Below are 15242 nucleotides of genomic sequence, written 5' to 3'. Positions count from 1 at the left end.
ACAGGCTTTCTGTTTCCTTGAGGCATCCTTCTCTGGTATCCTGTAAGAACTGCCCTCTTTTTCCATCTCCAACCTTTTAAGCCAGAATTTACTGCCTTAAGATAGCAGACCCCTGGGTATTGGTGCCTTGGGCACATATGCTGTGCGTGCATGCCAGACACACACACACAGGACAGCAGACCATGCCATCCATACAGTCACCCCAGTAGTGAAGACCGCATGGTCTACACGGGTTATGCAAGAAGGAAATCCGAGGGGGGAAAAAAAAGTCAGAGAAGGGAGCCCAAAATTCTGCAGCTAGCTCTACTAAATGTCTGAATGTCCCTGGACTAAAAGTGAGCAAGCCAACAAACTCCCAGCAGCCCGGCCAGAGAAAACAGCCCAGAGAGGCTTCAGCTGCTCCCAACTCAAGGACGAAGTTTTCAGCCTTCAAAACTATGAACAGGCCTGGAGAGATGGCTCAGTGGTTAAGAGCACTGTCTGCTCTTCCAGAGGTTCTGACTTCAATTCCCAACAACCACATGGTGGCTCACAATCATCTATACTGGAATCTGATGCCCTCTTCTGGAGTGCAAGTGACCTACAGATAGAGCATTCATATATGTAAAATAATTCTTTACGTATTCATGCCTGTAACGCTAGCATGTGGGAGCCAGACTCCAGAGTCTCAGTCAGTGCAGTATCATTCCCCTCCACATAGTGAGTTTATGGCCAGCCCAGGCTACATGAGACTCTGTCCCAAAACTAAGAAGGAAGGGGTTGAGAAAAATAAATCATACATGAAGCACTAGCTAAAATAGACCTTCTTGAGTTTTGATCTAAACCTTCTGTGAGGAATACATTTGTTGTTGTTTTTACTAATTATTATTATTATCATCATTATCATCACTGGTTTGTTCCTTCTTGAAACCTCAATACTTAGAGGAATGAGCAAAGTCATTTGCGCCCTCGATTTGTTGATCAAATGAATCTGTATCATGTCTTCATCTCCTTCATTTCCTCTTCTACTGTCCATTGCCTGATACATAATGGAATTTTTATGTTAAAAAGACGCATGCCTATCTGTATCACCCAGTGACTCTAGAAGAACAGAACCAACAGAACTGATACACATTGAAGGGGGATGGATTGGTCTCCCCAATGCAGTCGAGTGTTCCAACAACGGCTGCCTCCACCCTGGAGAGGCTGAGAACCTGAGAGGTGCTCAGTGGTCAAGGCTGGGTGCCTTGGCAGTTCTAAGCTGGTGATAAAGACCATGAGAATTCCTGGAGAACCACTTATCTTCAGTCTGTGTTGGAAGCTGAAGAAGCTGGCTTCCAGTGTCAGGGGAGGAGCGCAGGAGCAGTGAGAGCAACAGAGTAGACAAACTCACCGGCAAAGCACAGAAGCAAGTGGGTGAAAGGCAAAATCTTTCCTCTCAGACAGCTTTATGTTAATAGCTAAGCTGCCACCAGAAGGTGTGGCTCAGTCTTCCCGTTTCAATTAATGTAATCAAGAAAATCTCAGATACCAGAATGGCAAAGTAGTTAAGGTATCAGACTTAAGCAAATCCATCACAGGCATGCCCAGAGGTTGACCCAATCAAAATAATCCCTCAGAGATACACCAGATACTGGTCTCCTGGCTGATTCTCTGTCCAGTTAAGTTAGCAATCAATATTAATCATTGACAAGTTCACCCCTTGTCAATTTGACACCCACACACATATCCTTACGTCATGCTTAATTTCCAAGTGAAGACAAGTTCACAATTGTTGTAACCCGCTTAAACTCTATAGTCCCTCCGTTGAGACCTATTTCAGTTCTTAGAATAACTGTCGCTTCTCTGTTTACACCTGCTGTCACCTTAAGCATATCAGAAGCCATTTTGCCTCCAAGTCTTCATTTTGACTATAAGGTAAAATTAAGTTCAAGTTCTCAGGCCCTACATGCCTGAGAACAAGGTATAGTTCAATTCTTGCTGCTTAGAATAAAACAATACATGATACATTCACGTTCTACTTGAGTTAAAGATAAATGTGTGTTCTATTAGAGTTAAGACCACATTACCAGATGCTGTGCATGCCTGTAATTCCAGCACTTGGAGAGGCAGAGGCAGGCAGATCTCTGTGAGTTCAAGGCCAACCTGGTCTACAAAGCGAGTCCAGAACAGCCAAGACTACACAGAGAAACCCTGTCTCAAAAGAACAAAAACAAAAACAAAAAAAAAAGCCAAAACATCCTGCTATGTTCCTTTCTACCAAAACAGTAGGGAACTGGAAAGTCCCCAAGCCTATATCCCAGCCAATCAGCTTAAAGTGCTTTGTCTAGCAACCGAGATTCAAAATGTTTAGCTAGTCAAAACGATGCAATGCTGCCCTCCTTGATTCCTGTGCCTGTTCACCTGGTTACGGTTTTTCATATTAAAAAAAAACCTGCCTTAGGAAGTGACCAACTTCACAGTCTGGCTCCTGAGACTGTGCCCCTGACCGGTCAATTTCTGTTCAGCATTCAATAAACTTGACCATCAGTCTGAGTCTGGTGTTTGAGTGGTCAGTGTGCTGTTATTTGTGAACCCATAACACAATAACTCTTCCAGTATAGTCATAAACACACTCCTCTACCCTTAAAATAGGTCAGAGTGCCTTTAATGCTTAGTCTTTTAGAGCCCCAAAAGGCAAGCCTAGCGATAAATATTTACAAGCCTTAGTAACTGATATTGACTCTGCTTCACAAATATGTGTGGATGTGGAGCTATGGAGATACAGATATAGATATGAGGTAGGATGGACGGACATGGAAATAATGGCGGCCTAGAAAGGAAAACATGGAAAAGGAAAGAGACCAATCATCTTGAGATCTGCCTTGCCTTTTCTGCTGGTAAAGTTAGAAAACTTGACACAAATAATAAAGCCAAAAATTGCCTGAAAAAGTACATTTGAGAGAAGACATCTCAAACAAAAATGAACTGTGCTTTCTTAGGGCCAAATTAATCTGCTCCATAGACTTTCTGTTTGTTTCCTTTCTCACTGTGTAACCCGTTTGTGTTACTTTCTTTTTTATCTCTGCTGTGCAACTCTGGTGGGCTTTGAACGGTTCTTAATGCCTCAGTCTCTACAAGTGCACAACAGGCCCGGCACAAGGGATGGAGTTTTAAACAAGGTAACCATCATTAGAGAGAGAGAGAGAGAGAGAGAGAGAGAGAGAGAGAGAGAAGAGAGATGGCTCAGCAGTTAGCTCTGGCTGCTCTTCCAGTGGACCTAGGTTCAATTCCTAGCCCCACCCCCCTCCCCATGATGGTTCACAACCGTCTGTAACTCCAGTCCTGGGGGAACTGACACCGTCTTTTGACCTCTGTGGGCACTGCACACTCATAGTGTCCCAAAGAAATACATGCAGGTAAAACACCCATGCACAGTAAGATTTTAAAAAATGAGACGAATGACTAAAGCTATCCAAGAGAAAGTGACGGGGCAAAAAGAAAAAGCCCTCATCGATGCCTGCACGCCAGGGTAAGAGCAGTGGTTACAGGAACTGATGGTGTAAAGGAAGAACACGAGTAACGGAGATCAGCCCACGGCACGGCCGCTCTGCACGGCGGGAACTGAGACCTGGCAAGGGGAATCAGCACAGCAGCGGCAACAGCTGGCTCCAGGCAGGAGACGCCCACCTCCCAGCGTCGCCTTGTGGGTGATGCTGTGCATGGGGAGCAGTGTCTCGCGCGAGGCAATCACAGCGTTGGCCTTCCCTGAGCGCAAGCAGCTCCCGCCATCCGCACCACGGCGGTGACCTACCCTATCCGGCCAACAGCCTGCAGTCTGCCCCCTCCCAGCCTCCCCCGCGGACTCGCTCATCTCATTGGTTACTAACATCACGCAGCGCACCAGTGGCTGAGCGGCCTCGCCTGGGCGGGGCCCAGTCGCTGCGCACGCGCCTTCTGCCTTCCTTGGAAGGCAGATCCGGCCGGAGGAGTGCGGGAAAAGCAAGATTCGACAGGTAGCTGGCAGCCCTGGAGGACCCGGAGACTGAGTGTCGGCCGGAGGTGCCTGAGGACGATGAGGATGATGAGGAGACATTGCCGCATTCCGAGGCTGTGGACGTGTTCCAGGAAGGTCTCGCCATGGTGGTGCAAGACCCGCTGCTCTGCGACCTTCCCATCCAGGTGCGCGACAGGGCTCTGCGGTGTAGGTGGGCGCTCGAGGCCCCAACAGCGAAATACGCTTCTGCGCATAAGCGGGAAGCTTAGGATGAGGAGCCCCAAAACACTCCCTCTCGGGCGTGAAAAGTTAGGATTGAACAAATACTAAGATTTTAACTGAAGATCAGCGTGACTAGTCTTTTCCATTTGCCTCAAGCTTCAGTGTGCGTGGGTGTAGTCTTTCTTTAATGTTTTTTTTTTTAACCTTGCCAATCAGTGGTGTTTTTATTGAACATCTGTGTGCGCATGGAACTGGAGACCAAACCTGTAGCCTTTCGAGTGCTAAATACGTGCTTCATCACGCAGTTAAACCACTTTCTCAATTTTCTCAAACTTCCCTCAGTGTTTTATTAAAACATGTCTTGTGTGACCGGGCGTGATGGCACACACCTTTAATCTCAGGGGGCTGAGGCAAGACCAGCCAGGGTAACATAGTGAGGCCCCGCCTCAAAACAAACAAAAAACATTTTATCATCACTGGGGTTTGGTAGCTGATAAATTTTGCACCCTGCCCTGCCTCAACCTAATCCTGAGGCCCTGGCCTGGAGCCTCTTGATATAGGAGTCTCAGAATTGCCAGGGCCAGTGTTCTTCTCCTGTGCAGCCCCACCTCTCTGCCTATTCCTTTGCTCCCTTGGGGGACTTTTTAATTGGAAATTCTAACGTAGTAGGCAAGAACCCCTCAGCTTTGCCCTTCAAAATACAGAACAGCACATCCGGGGCACTGTCAGCTTGGTTTCCTTTGTTATTGTTGGGCTGTTAAAAGAGTTGGCATCACCACCACCCTTTGGTCTTTCCTAGGTTACTTTAGAAGAGGTCAACTCCCAGATCGCACTGGAATATGGCCAAGCAATGACTGTCCGAGTATGCAAGATGGATGGAGAGGTAATGCGTAAGTACCATTGTCTTAGTTACTTTTCTCTTGCCGTAAAGAGATGCTGCGATCGGGGCAACTTATAAAAGAAATGTTTGGGGGAGCTTATGGTTCCTGAGGGCTAGGGTCCATGACCATCATGGCTAGAGACAAAGTAAATGTTTGTTGGGGATTACAGTTCCAGAGGGCTAGGGTCTATGACAGTCATGTCAGGGAGCATGCTGGCAGGCAGGCCAACATGGTCCTGGAGCAGTAGCTGAGAGCTTACATCCAGATCCACAGGCATGAGACAGAAGGAGATCTAATTGCAGTGGTATGGGTTTTTGAGACCTCAAAGCTTACCCCTAGTGACACACCTCTTCTAATAAGGCCACACCTCCTAATCCTTCCCAAACAGTTCCACCAAGGACCAAACATTCAAGGATATGAGCCTGTGGGGCTCATTCAAGCCACAACCATCCTTCTCTTTTTTTAAAGTAACTTATTTCATTTTATCTTATGTGCATTAGTATGAATGTGTCCGATGCCTTGGAAATGGACAGTTGTAAGCTGCCATGTAGGTGCTGGGAATTGAACTCGGGGTCCTTTGGAAGAGCAGGCAGTGCTCTTAACCACTGAGCCATCTCTCCAGCCCCCATCCTTCTCTCTTTTAAGTCTGAGCTTTCACATCAGCAAGGTATCATCAGAGAGCTAGTCAGCGAGAAACTCATACCATGCCTGGCTCTGCTGGGACAGCCACACAGCCACCCTGCCCAGCAGAGCAGAGCCCTGGATTTCCCCCACATTGCCTGGGGCTTTGTGTGTGGATACCCACATGGATCTTCTCCCATGTGTGCCCATGGCTACAGCTGTGGTCGTCGTCCAGAACGCCACGGTCCTGGACCTGAAGAAGGCTATCCAGAGGTACGTGCAGCTCAAGCAGGAGCGGGAAGGAGGCATTCAGCACATCAGCTGGTGAGTGAGGCAGGGTGCTTTCTCCATGTCACCCCCGGGGTCGTGCGGGGCTCTGGGGAAGCGACTTTCAGCTCCTCGTGTTGACACCACCGGTGCTCCAGGACCGAGTAATGATGCTGTCGTGAGAGCCTTCAGGCTGGGCAATTCTGTGTTGGAGAGCCCTGCCCCAGTTGTCCTTTCTACGAATACCCTCTCACTGACGTCACCCTGCCCACACTGCTGCGTAGCTTCACCTGGAAACACCTGGCACCTTAATGTTTCCCCAATTATAGATGGTGTGTACCTGCCAGAGGCCCCTTCCCACCTCCTCAGTTTGCTGGAGCTTTTGGTCCTGGTTCGTTCTTTGGATCCAGTATCCTGTTACCTGAAATCTCTTAGTATTGTCCCCTCTTTCAATAGCAAGATGTGTTCGGCACTTCCTGCAACTGCCTTGGGCCTGCCACAATCGTCGTGCAGGGAGAATGTGCAGAAGGGGAACAGAGCTCTCCGAGAGCCACAGGCTGCATTCCTGTCACCCCTGCTGCTCCCGTCACCTGAGTCCCCTCCTTGCAGGTCCTACGTGTGGCGGACATACCACCTGATCTCGGCTGGGGAGAAGCTCACAGAGGACAGGAAGAAGCTCAGAGAGTAAGTCTACATCCTGAGCTGTAGATCTGTGGCCCGTCGGCGCCCCGTGCTGCACCAGAGCGCTGTGGGGAGAGGGTCCTTGGCCGGACTGACCGTTTGGTGGGCATTTCCTAAAGGCAGAGAAGCAGCCCTGCTGTACTCACAGCAGCCTGTTATGGCCATCCTCACTTGATTGTCCTCGATCCCTCCTCAGCCCGATGACCCTTCTTTTAGGTCAGGCACTGTCACCTTTCTATGTTTTTCAGTTATGGCATCCGGAATCGAGATGAGGTTTCCTTTATCAAGAAGCTCAGGCAGAAGTGAACCCCAGACGGTGATGTAACCTACAATCTAACCTACGGCAGCAAGATGCCGCCCTCCACTTATCCTCACAGGATGGGGTGTTGGGGGTAGCTGCGTCGCTGGAATGCCCAGATGGAGCTCGAGCAAGCCCTGGGACTCTCAGGACACAGAAAATTCTTCTCCCTTGTATTGTCTATGTGGCTGTGGGCCTGGCCTACAGAATAAACCTGTTGCTTTGTATCTTGTAAATATCAGAAAGCAGTAGTACTCCGTGTGGGTGAGATGCATCTGGCCCACATCAGAGGGAGGGGAGGGCAGAGGCTGGTGTTGAGGAGCCCTGAAGTCATCCCTGGGACCACACTACTCACCCCTCTTGCCATGGCCTCACAGCAAGGAGGAAACACAAGCTGGAGACAGCATGGTGAGGAATGAGTTACAGGGGTACAAGATGCTCCCCACTGTGGGGAGCCAGCAGCATACCCCAAGGTCCATGTCCTGACACCGGCTACCCGCCTCCCTGCAACACTTCACAGAGAGGTGAAAGCCGGTGATGTCACTGACTCAGGGCAGTGGTTCTCAACCTTCCCGAGGCTGCGACCCCTTGCAGTGACCCCAACCATGAAATCATATTTTCGTTGAAACCTCGTAACTGTAATTATGCTATTGTTACAAATCGTAATGTAAATATTTTTGGAGACAGGTTTGCCAGAAGGGTCCCATCCCTGCTGACTTAGGGAATTGTGTGTCCAAGGCCTCTCCCCACGACCCCAGCCAGAAATCAGCAAAGCCGTGACAACCCTGGTCAAGTTAGTGGCAGCTAAAACGCTCCCAGTCCATTTATTGGCCACATGAGGTGGTCGTCAGGGGACTAGTTAGAAGGTTATCATGGGAACTCATGTAATAAATGTCCGGCAGTGTAAGGGTTCAACAGGAGCGAGCAAGGCACAAGAGGTCAGTGTTCAGGAAGCACCGTCCATTCTGCCCTGGGAGGCCAGGGCGGCCTAGGGTGTCCCCAGCTGGTTCAGTGGAGCTGGGCGTCCAGTTCATACTTCTCACAGAACTTGTCGGTGAAAGGGATGCAGGTGAGAAACTCGCACCATTCACAGCGGACCGGGTAGAAGTAGAAGAGGACCACCAGGCCGGCCAGCAGGCCCAGGAAGACTGCCTGGAACACGATGATCTGGCAGCGCTTGCGGTACAGGTCAAACTTGCCAAAGCTGATGTACGGCAGGAAGGCGAAGGACAGGAAGAGGCCGCTGACGAAGCCGGAGATGTGAGCGAAGTTGTCGATCCAGGGCAGCAGCCCAAAGGCAAAGAGGAAGAGCACCACGGCCAGGAGCTTGAAGAAGGCCCGCCAGGGCCGGGCCAGGATCTGCCAGCTCTGGAACAGCTCCACGAACAGGCAGGCCAGGATACCAAACTGCGAGCCGGCTGGACCTACCTGGTGATGGGGGTTGGAGGCTGTGAGCTGGTGGAGCCGCACCGCCTCCCCACCCCCACCCCAGTGAGATGGGGTCATGCCAGCCGCGGGCACACTCACAGGCTCCCCGCCCTGGGAAGCCATCTCACCTCTGCCCGGTATGGCAGGAAGATGGCACTTGCTAGATTGCCGGTGACCCCGCTCAGCAGGTAGATGATGGCTATGCGGTGCCAGCCTGCCAGCTTCTCCAGGTCCCGCAGGACTGTCATCTGGAAGCAGACGGATACCAAACAATGCAGGATCCTGTGGGCAGTGAGGGGCGCTCAGCAGAGAAGGTGGCTTCTCTTTCGCCTCGAGCCGGCCGCTCCTGGGGAATGAGGCCACCCGCCCGGACCCCCGGTCCCACTTGCCCAGCGTGCAGGAAGAGGGACAGCCACAGGCGGTAGAACTGGTCAGGCACCTCAGGGTTGAGGAAGGGCAGGAGGCCACAGACGTCGTCCATGCAGTGCACCTGCGCAGAGCGGTCGGGTCAGCCTTCACGGTGGGCGGGGAGGGGTGGGGAGGGGCGTGGCCCCCGAGGCCTACCTGAGAGCAGAGCGTGGCCTCCTCGTGGAAGTAACCCCTCATGAAGTCGCAGTACTCCCGGGAGGTGATCTCACACCTAGAGGGTCACGCCAGGGGTTGGAGGCTGCTCAGCCTTGTAGACGGAGGCTGCTCAGGTCCTACGGGTGCCGCACGCTACCCACGCCAGATTTCAGTCCCACCCACGTTCACCGGCCCAGTCTCACTCCCTGTTGCTGGAATCAGGTTATGGCAGGCTTTGGTGAGGGGGAAGAGCGCGGCCGGAAGCCAGCTGCACGTGCGCACCCACCTGCCTTTGGTGCCGATGCAGCAGGGCCGGCCTGTTATGACGCAGTCCATGTGGGGGTGGTTAGTGTGGTTCCCGGCACTGTTTTTGGTGCAGATCTGGGTAAGAAAGAAAAACAAGTATGTCAGGATCGTTTGACACACACACACACACACACACACACACCTCTTGGCCTAATACCCTTATTGGGAACCAAGACAAAGGTAAGACTCAGATGGAAACCAGCCCTCCCGTGACCCAAGTAGGTCACACCCAGAGTCTGAGCTGAGCCATCTGTAAACTAGAGCGCTACGTGACCTCTCGGGTCTTCACCTAGTGCTCTTGCCCTGACTCCCTGCTCACAGAGGCAAGCTTGTCCGACAGGCTGGGCAAAGGCTAGGGCAACCCCAGCTCACCGGCCACTTGGTGATATCTTCTGGCCACTCGTGGGGATCCTCGGAGGAAGGCTCGTCACACACCCTGTAGGAGCCCAATGGTTAGAGCCCTTGTCCCATGGTGTCGTCACCCTTCTGCTCAAAACAGGGGATCCTCTATACCGGTCAGATAGACAAAGCCAAAGGCATTTTAAGAGGGTAATCAATAGTCCTCACCTGGGGTCCTGGTGGCAGACGGAACCAAACTGTCTCTTGTTGCCTGCAAGGTCTGGGGCGCTGGGATGGATGGGCCACTTCACCCACACTGCCAGCGTAGACTGTGGGGACACAGTCAGCCCTAGTCAGATCCCACCCTCCACTCAGTTCAGAGCAGTGTGCTGGCTCAGCCAGGAATCAAAGGCAAGGCCCGGGGACTGCCTCCTGACTCCACACGGCTGTTCGGTTAAACCCCGGAAACACAGGAAGCAGTATTACAAGGTGCCCAAGGGCATAGCAGAGGCATAGAGACAGTGTCTGTCCTGAAGTGGGGAAATGGCATCAGTTCTAGCACCAAAGTTCCAATGAGGCTTTTGCATTTTTCTTTCTCGTTTTCTTTTGAGACCATCAAAAAAGTAGCCCAGGCTGGCCCGGAACTTAACCATCTGACATCAGCTTTCTAACCACTGGTGGCTTACGGGCCCCACATCATCACGCCCAGCTTTCAATGGGTGGAGGAAAATAAGGCAATAGCTACACGAGAAACGATGCAAGCAGGTGCTGAAAGAGCAGGCCCAGACCAAGACCACGTGAAAGTCAAGTGAGCATCTTCCACGAGAACTGGGAGTGAGGTGCAAGGGTGAGAGGGACCTAGCGAGGCGCCGCGGACTGCCGAGAGCCAGAGCGAGGAGTGGGCAGCGCAGGCAGAGTGGGAGGACACCAACCGAGCACTCCTCCTTTGACGTCTGCACGCAGCCAGACCGGTCATTGCGGACACAGCAAGCCGAGTGCTTTTCGCGCTCCCGGGCAGCAAGGATGAAGCTGTGCACCTGTGGGTCCTGGCGCATGCAGGGTGAAAACTTCGCGCCCAAGTGAATGAGGGCCTCCTGTGAAGAGGGGAAACAGAAGCTGTGCCTCGGCCCAGCCCGGGACCCACGGGGCACCTCCAGGCTCCACCTCCAGCCCGCCCTCACCGAGCTGGGGCCGATCCAGAAGTTCTCCTGCTGGACGTATTTGACGTTCTCATAGACGCCCCGCTTCCGAAGTACCTGGGAGGTAGGGAGTAAGGTCAGAACCAACCTGCGGGGCTCCGTCCTCCCAGAGTCTAGACTCCAGTTGTGCGGGCCCAGGGAGAGCCTCGGGGCCCAGGGAGAGCCTCGGGGCCCAGGGAGAGCCTCGGCGCTCACCGAGTCCACCGTCTCATGCTGTGAGAAGCCCACAGGCGCAATTCCGTAGATGCACACAGCCAGAATGGTGACCAGTGAGTGCACGAAGGTGAGCCAGTAGGTGAAGAAGGGCCTGTGGGACAGAGGTGAGATCAGGAGCGTCTCTGACTCAGACTCCTAATCCCAGCCCGGCCTCTACGGCAAAAAGGCCTACCTGTGGTCATCCATGTCCTCGATCTGCCGCTTGACGTAGCTGTCAATACGTTTCCGGTAGGTGCGGTTGGTGAGCCGTCCCACCATCCCCAGACCGTAGGGCCGCTTCTCCCTGGCGAAGAGCTTGCGCACCGGCACAGCGATTCGCTGACCCCTCCTGGGCCCAGCCGTGCTGACCACCTCCTGGCGGAGCCGCACCTTGGGCTGCGGGGCTAGCGAGCCGCCCTCCTTCTGCTTCCGCCAGCCTCGCTCCAGGGGCCTATAGGGAGCCAACATGTTCACCGCCTGCCTAGAACCTACACACTTGCCTTCCCTCTTGGGCAGAACCAGGGCACTGCTCAGTGGCTCTCCTGCCCTCCTAGGGGTGAAGACACCCAGCGAGTCCTTCCTCTTTACTCTCCTCCTCACCAGCTTGCCCCTGGGAGCTCAAGGCTCAGGCTCTTTATCTCGTCAGTGTTAACTAGGCCACGGTCTTCCTCCCATCTAGACTCTAGGCCCTGGGCTCTGGAATTTCTGTAGGTGGGCATCAAAGTCTAGGGTTGTGCCTACCCCTTGGCCCTCACACCCACAGTGGTCAAGCTGTTATTTTCAGTTCTCCAGTCAGTCCGAGCTATGAGCCTTGTACCTACGGGCCCAGCTGCTCCCCACGGGGCAGATTCACCCTCTGGACGCCTCAACCACCAGCTGTACTCACAGCATCAGGTGGCTTCGCTCAAGCTCACTGCGGTCCAGGGCCCCACCCGTGAGGTCGGCCTGCTCCGGAGCTTTCTCCCAGTCCTTGAGCGCCGCCTCTGATGGGGACTCAAACACCTCATCTGGGTACGTCGACAGCTCCTCATGGAGGACACCTTCCTGAGCAAATACGTGAGGTCAGGGTGGATCCAGAGACAAGGGGGATGGGGCGACACCCCAGGCTCTTCTTACCCGGGCAAAGAAAGATGTATCCAACTCGTCCGGGAAGTCCACCATGTCTTCCTCCAGGAAGCTGGCGGGAGTAAAGCTTCGGCGCTGTCCCCTTCGTAAAGTGCCATCCCTAATAGACCGGCCCTGAGGACAAGGAGGTGAGCCTAGGACCTGGAAGTCGGGGTGGCCTAAGCTTCCCCCCCCACAACCTCAACCTTGGCCCCCTGCCCTTACCTTCACCAGGGCTGCAGCTGCCCGGAAGCTCATCTTGGCCACCGATTCTCGTTTGCGTCGCCGAGGGAGCCGGTTAAAACCTGAGCGGGAGCTGGAGAAGGAGCAGAGGGAGGCGGCACCAGGTGTGACAGGAGTGTGGGGGGCACTCAGGCCATCGGCAGTGTCATCGGCCATGCGGAAGGCCCGGCCACGGGCCAGAGGATCTATGATCTGGTGGGGTCAAGAGGATGCTAGGTCAGCCTTCCATGAAGACTGTAAATACTGCCTACAACCTAAGCATCACTTTCATCCACAGCGCCTAGAGGGGTCCCTCTCCCCTTGAAATCTGCTATCCAGAGTCTGAACTTGTAGTATCCTATGACTCTTTTCCTCCTAGCTGGGTGGCTGCTTTCCCACCCACAGAGCTGGAGGGATCCACCCCCTCTTCAGGCCTCTCCCCACACCCTCTCCCAAGCTAGAGGAGCAGAAGGAGGAGCCCGGAGGAGGCAGCAGCATACCTTCTGCATGCCCAGCTGGCATGGCCCCACATAGAGTGGAGGAGGCGTCTCGGTGCTGGTCAGTGACACGTTGTCCTGGCTGGGCAGGTCCAGCTCCCGGATGACCTGCGGCTTTAGCTTCCCATACCGCTGGCTGCAGTGACGGATGCTCTTGCGCTGCCATTTCTGGGTGCTGTCACTGTCCTTGCTCACTCCAAACCAGTCTGCTGTCCCCCTGGCATGAGAAGGACTCAGCAAGGGAAAGCCATATCTCCTGTCCCCCTACTCCAGTCAAGGAGCCTCACAGGCCAACGGAGGTAGTGGGCCTGCGGCAAGCCTCCAGTCTCTCCAAGGACACGACAGGGGAGTTGCAACTCTGGCTACCCCATTTCCCACTAGAGCATTTCACATGCCTGTCAGTAGAAGGTTTCCATAGGCCCTAATCCAAGCCTGAGTCCAGAGAGAGACCTTGGCCTCAGGCAGCCACCACCACCATAGGGTACTACACAACTCAGCAGACGGAGCTATAGGGCAGCCATGGTGTTTGGACATGCAAATAAAAACATAGCCAGCCCCTGCATGAGCAGCCAAGGAATGTCAAGCACCCCAGCAGCTCCAAGAGGCTACAGAGCATGCACATGCTAAAAAACACCAACACACTCAAGACCTGCAGGAGGTACCTGAGCAGGGACCAAGAGAGAGACTGTCGCTGGGGGAGGGCCTTGTGAGCAGCCCGGGGCCCCAAGAGAGGCAGAGTATGCACACGCCCAAAGCGTACCTGTCGGCTGTGAGGAGCCAGAGTGTTAGGGTGGAGAGAAGGGAGAGCGCATGCCCAAGGAACAGAGAGGCAGACGGAGTACCTGCCGTGGGTCCCCAGAATCATGATAAAGGATGATGAAGTTTTGTTGAAATTAAGATACAGGAGAAAGCCGAGAGACAAGGGACCTTTGCCCCATTCCCATCCCAAGTACCTAAAGGGATTCTGTATGCCTACCTCTAGGGTCCCTCCCTAGCCCCGGCCTGTGAAACAGCCAGGACAGCGTGGTACCTGCGTATGGTCTGTGTGATGGATGTCTGCCGCTGCAGCACCAGTCGCCGGGGCTCGTGGTGGGGCGACGGGACGCGGGCTGTCTCAGCAGGCATACTCACGCTCCGCAAGAAAGCCTGCCGCCGCAGGGGCTAGACAACAGAGTCGTGGTGAGGAGCCTGCCCAGGGAGTTCCCCAACCCCCCGCTGGCCAGATCCTACCTGCAGGAAGCTGGGCTCTTCCGCTGCGGGGGGCACCACAGCCGGGATGTCCAGCTTGAGCCATGGGGGCTTCTTGCGCTGCAGACTGCTGGTGCTGTCTCTTCGGGCTTCGCTCATGGTTCCAGGTGCAGTGAGACAGGCCTGGAGGTTTGGGGGGTGGGGAGGATTAGGCTGAGTGACAGCCCTGAAAAGTCTCCAAGGACACGATGGGCCCAAACCTAGAAGCGTGGCAAACCCAACAGAGGTGCTCACAGCTCCTGCCCTGTGCTGGCACGCTCTGTGCCTGATCTCACCACAGACAAGTCCTCCGACAACAGGAATCGATGGCACAACCCTGCGCGCACCTACCATGAGCACATGCTGGTAGAGGACTTCCGCCCTCTTGAAGCTTACAGCCTGGGAGTGACGCCCCTACAAATACGGAAACGCTCGGCGTGTTGGGCAGAAAACAAATTCCAAGTGGTTGGCAGGGGTATCGAGGATTCCCTGACAGCGAGAAGCAAGTGAAAACAGCACAGCGTGGCATGTGAGGCTATGCACGAACAGAGCGGTGGGCCCAAATCTGTGAGCTCCAGACCGTCCATCTCAGGCCATCCTAACCACCATGACCGCCACTTCACACCCTGGGGTTTGTGACAATCGATGACGCAGGAGGCCCCCCACGTTTAGAGAAAGAGATGGCTTCCTGAGGGGCTTCAGAGCAACAGCTAGGGCACCAGGCTCCTTTGTGCAGAGAACTTTACAAAGAGAAATCCCCTGGTGCTGGATAATCCCAGAACTAAGGAGGCAGAAGCAGGCAGATCTCTGTGAGTTCGAGGCCAGCCCGGTCTACACAGTGGACTCCAGGCCAGCCAGGGCTACACAGTGAAACCCTGTCTAAAACAAAACAAAACTACAATGAATGGCCACGAGGTGGCGCCAACTGCCAAAAATGACAGTGAGGCAGGGACAGGTTGGGGAAGGCACCCTCAATACTTTTAAGACCCTAAGCCTAGCACACAGAAGCCCTCCGGACACCTCCAAAGAGAAAAGTGCTTGTTTGCCATGCAAGCCTGAGTTCAATTTTATGGAAAAGAAAACGGAATCCATAAAGTTGTCCTCAGGCCTCTGATTAATATATATATTTATAACTATAAATTATTAATTATAATTAATTCATATATTTGCCTGGCATGGGTGAGGCACTCCTTTAATCCCAGCCCTTGGTAGGCAAAGGCAGGCCTCTGTAAATTC

At 53.7% G+C, this 15242-nt stretch overlaps 2 protein-coding genes across 3 annotated transcripts in view; one reads left to right on the top strand and one right to left on the bottom strand.

Annotated features, from left to right (window-relative positions):
• Positions 1-3936: 3936 nt before the first annotated feature.
• On the top strand, positions 3937-7155 carry Snrnp25 (small nuclear ribonucleoprotein U11/U12 subunit 25). The gene is made up of 5 exons (XM_055604670.1): positions 3937-4140; positions 4977-5067; positions 5898-6003; positions 6556-6630; positions 6876-7155. The coding sequence occupies exons 1-5, from the start codon at positions 4099-4101 to the stop codon at positions 6931-6933; spliced, it is 372 nt and encodes a 123-aa protein (XP_055460645.1). The 5' UTR covers positions 3937-4098; the 3' UTR covers positions 6934-7155.
• Positions 7156-7714: 559 nt separating this feature from the next.
• Rhbdf1 (rhomboid 5 homolog 1) overlaps positions 7715-15242 on the bottom strand; it is a 12552-nt gene continuing 5024 nt past the window's right edge. The window contains exons 2-18 of one of the 2 annotated variants that reach the window (XM_055604769.1): positions 14010-14150; positions 13810-13940; positions 12783-12996; positions 12286-12495; positions 12073-12195; positions 11843-12000; positions 11150-11407; positions 10957-11068; positions 10744-10818; positions 10495-10656; positions 9791-9891; positions 9596-9659; positions 9204-9298; positions 8918-8993; positions 8743-8843; positions 8482-8635; positions 7715-8353 (exon numbers count right to left, since the gene is read on the bottom strand). In XM_055604769.1, the coding sequence (XP_055460744.1) occupies positions 7934-8353; positions 8482-8635; positions 8743-8843; positions 8918-8993; positions 9204-9298; positions 9596-9659; positions 9791-9891; positions 10495-10656; positions 10744-10818; positions 10957-11068; positions 11150-11407; positions 11843-12000; positions 12073-12195; positions 12286-12495; positions 12783-12996; positions 13810-13940; positions 14010-14126 (2571 nt within the window). In that variant the 5' untranslated portion in view covers positions 14127-14150 and the 3' untranslated portion in view covers positions 7715-7933. The remainder of the gene's footprint in view (positions 8354-8481; positions 8636-8742; positions 8844-8917; positions 8994-9203; positions 9299-9595; positions 9660-9790; positions 9892-10494; positions 10657-10743; positions 10819-10956; positions 11069-11149; positions 11408-11842; positions 12001-12072; positions 12196-12285; positions 12496-12782; positions 12997-13809; positions 13941-14009; positions 14151-15242) is intronic. The other variant, XM_055604770.1, reaches the window with a different exon arrangement.

Source organism: Psammomys obesus, unplaced genomic scaffold (assembly GCF_907164565.1).
Source record: "Psammomys obesus unplaced genomic scaffold, mPsaObe1.curated_primary_1811, whole genome shotgun sequence".
Taxonomy (NCBI): Eukaryota; Metazoa; Chordata; class Mammalia; order Rodentia; family Muridae; genus Psammomys; species Psammomys obesus.
Note: the sequence above shows the minus strand (reverse complement) of the source record. Positions and strands in the feature narration are given on the sequence as shown.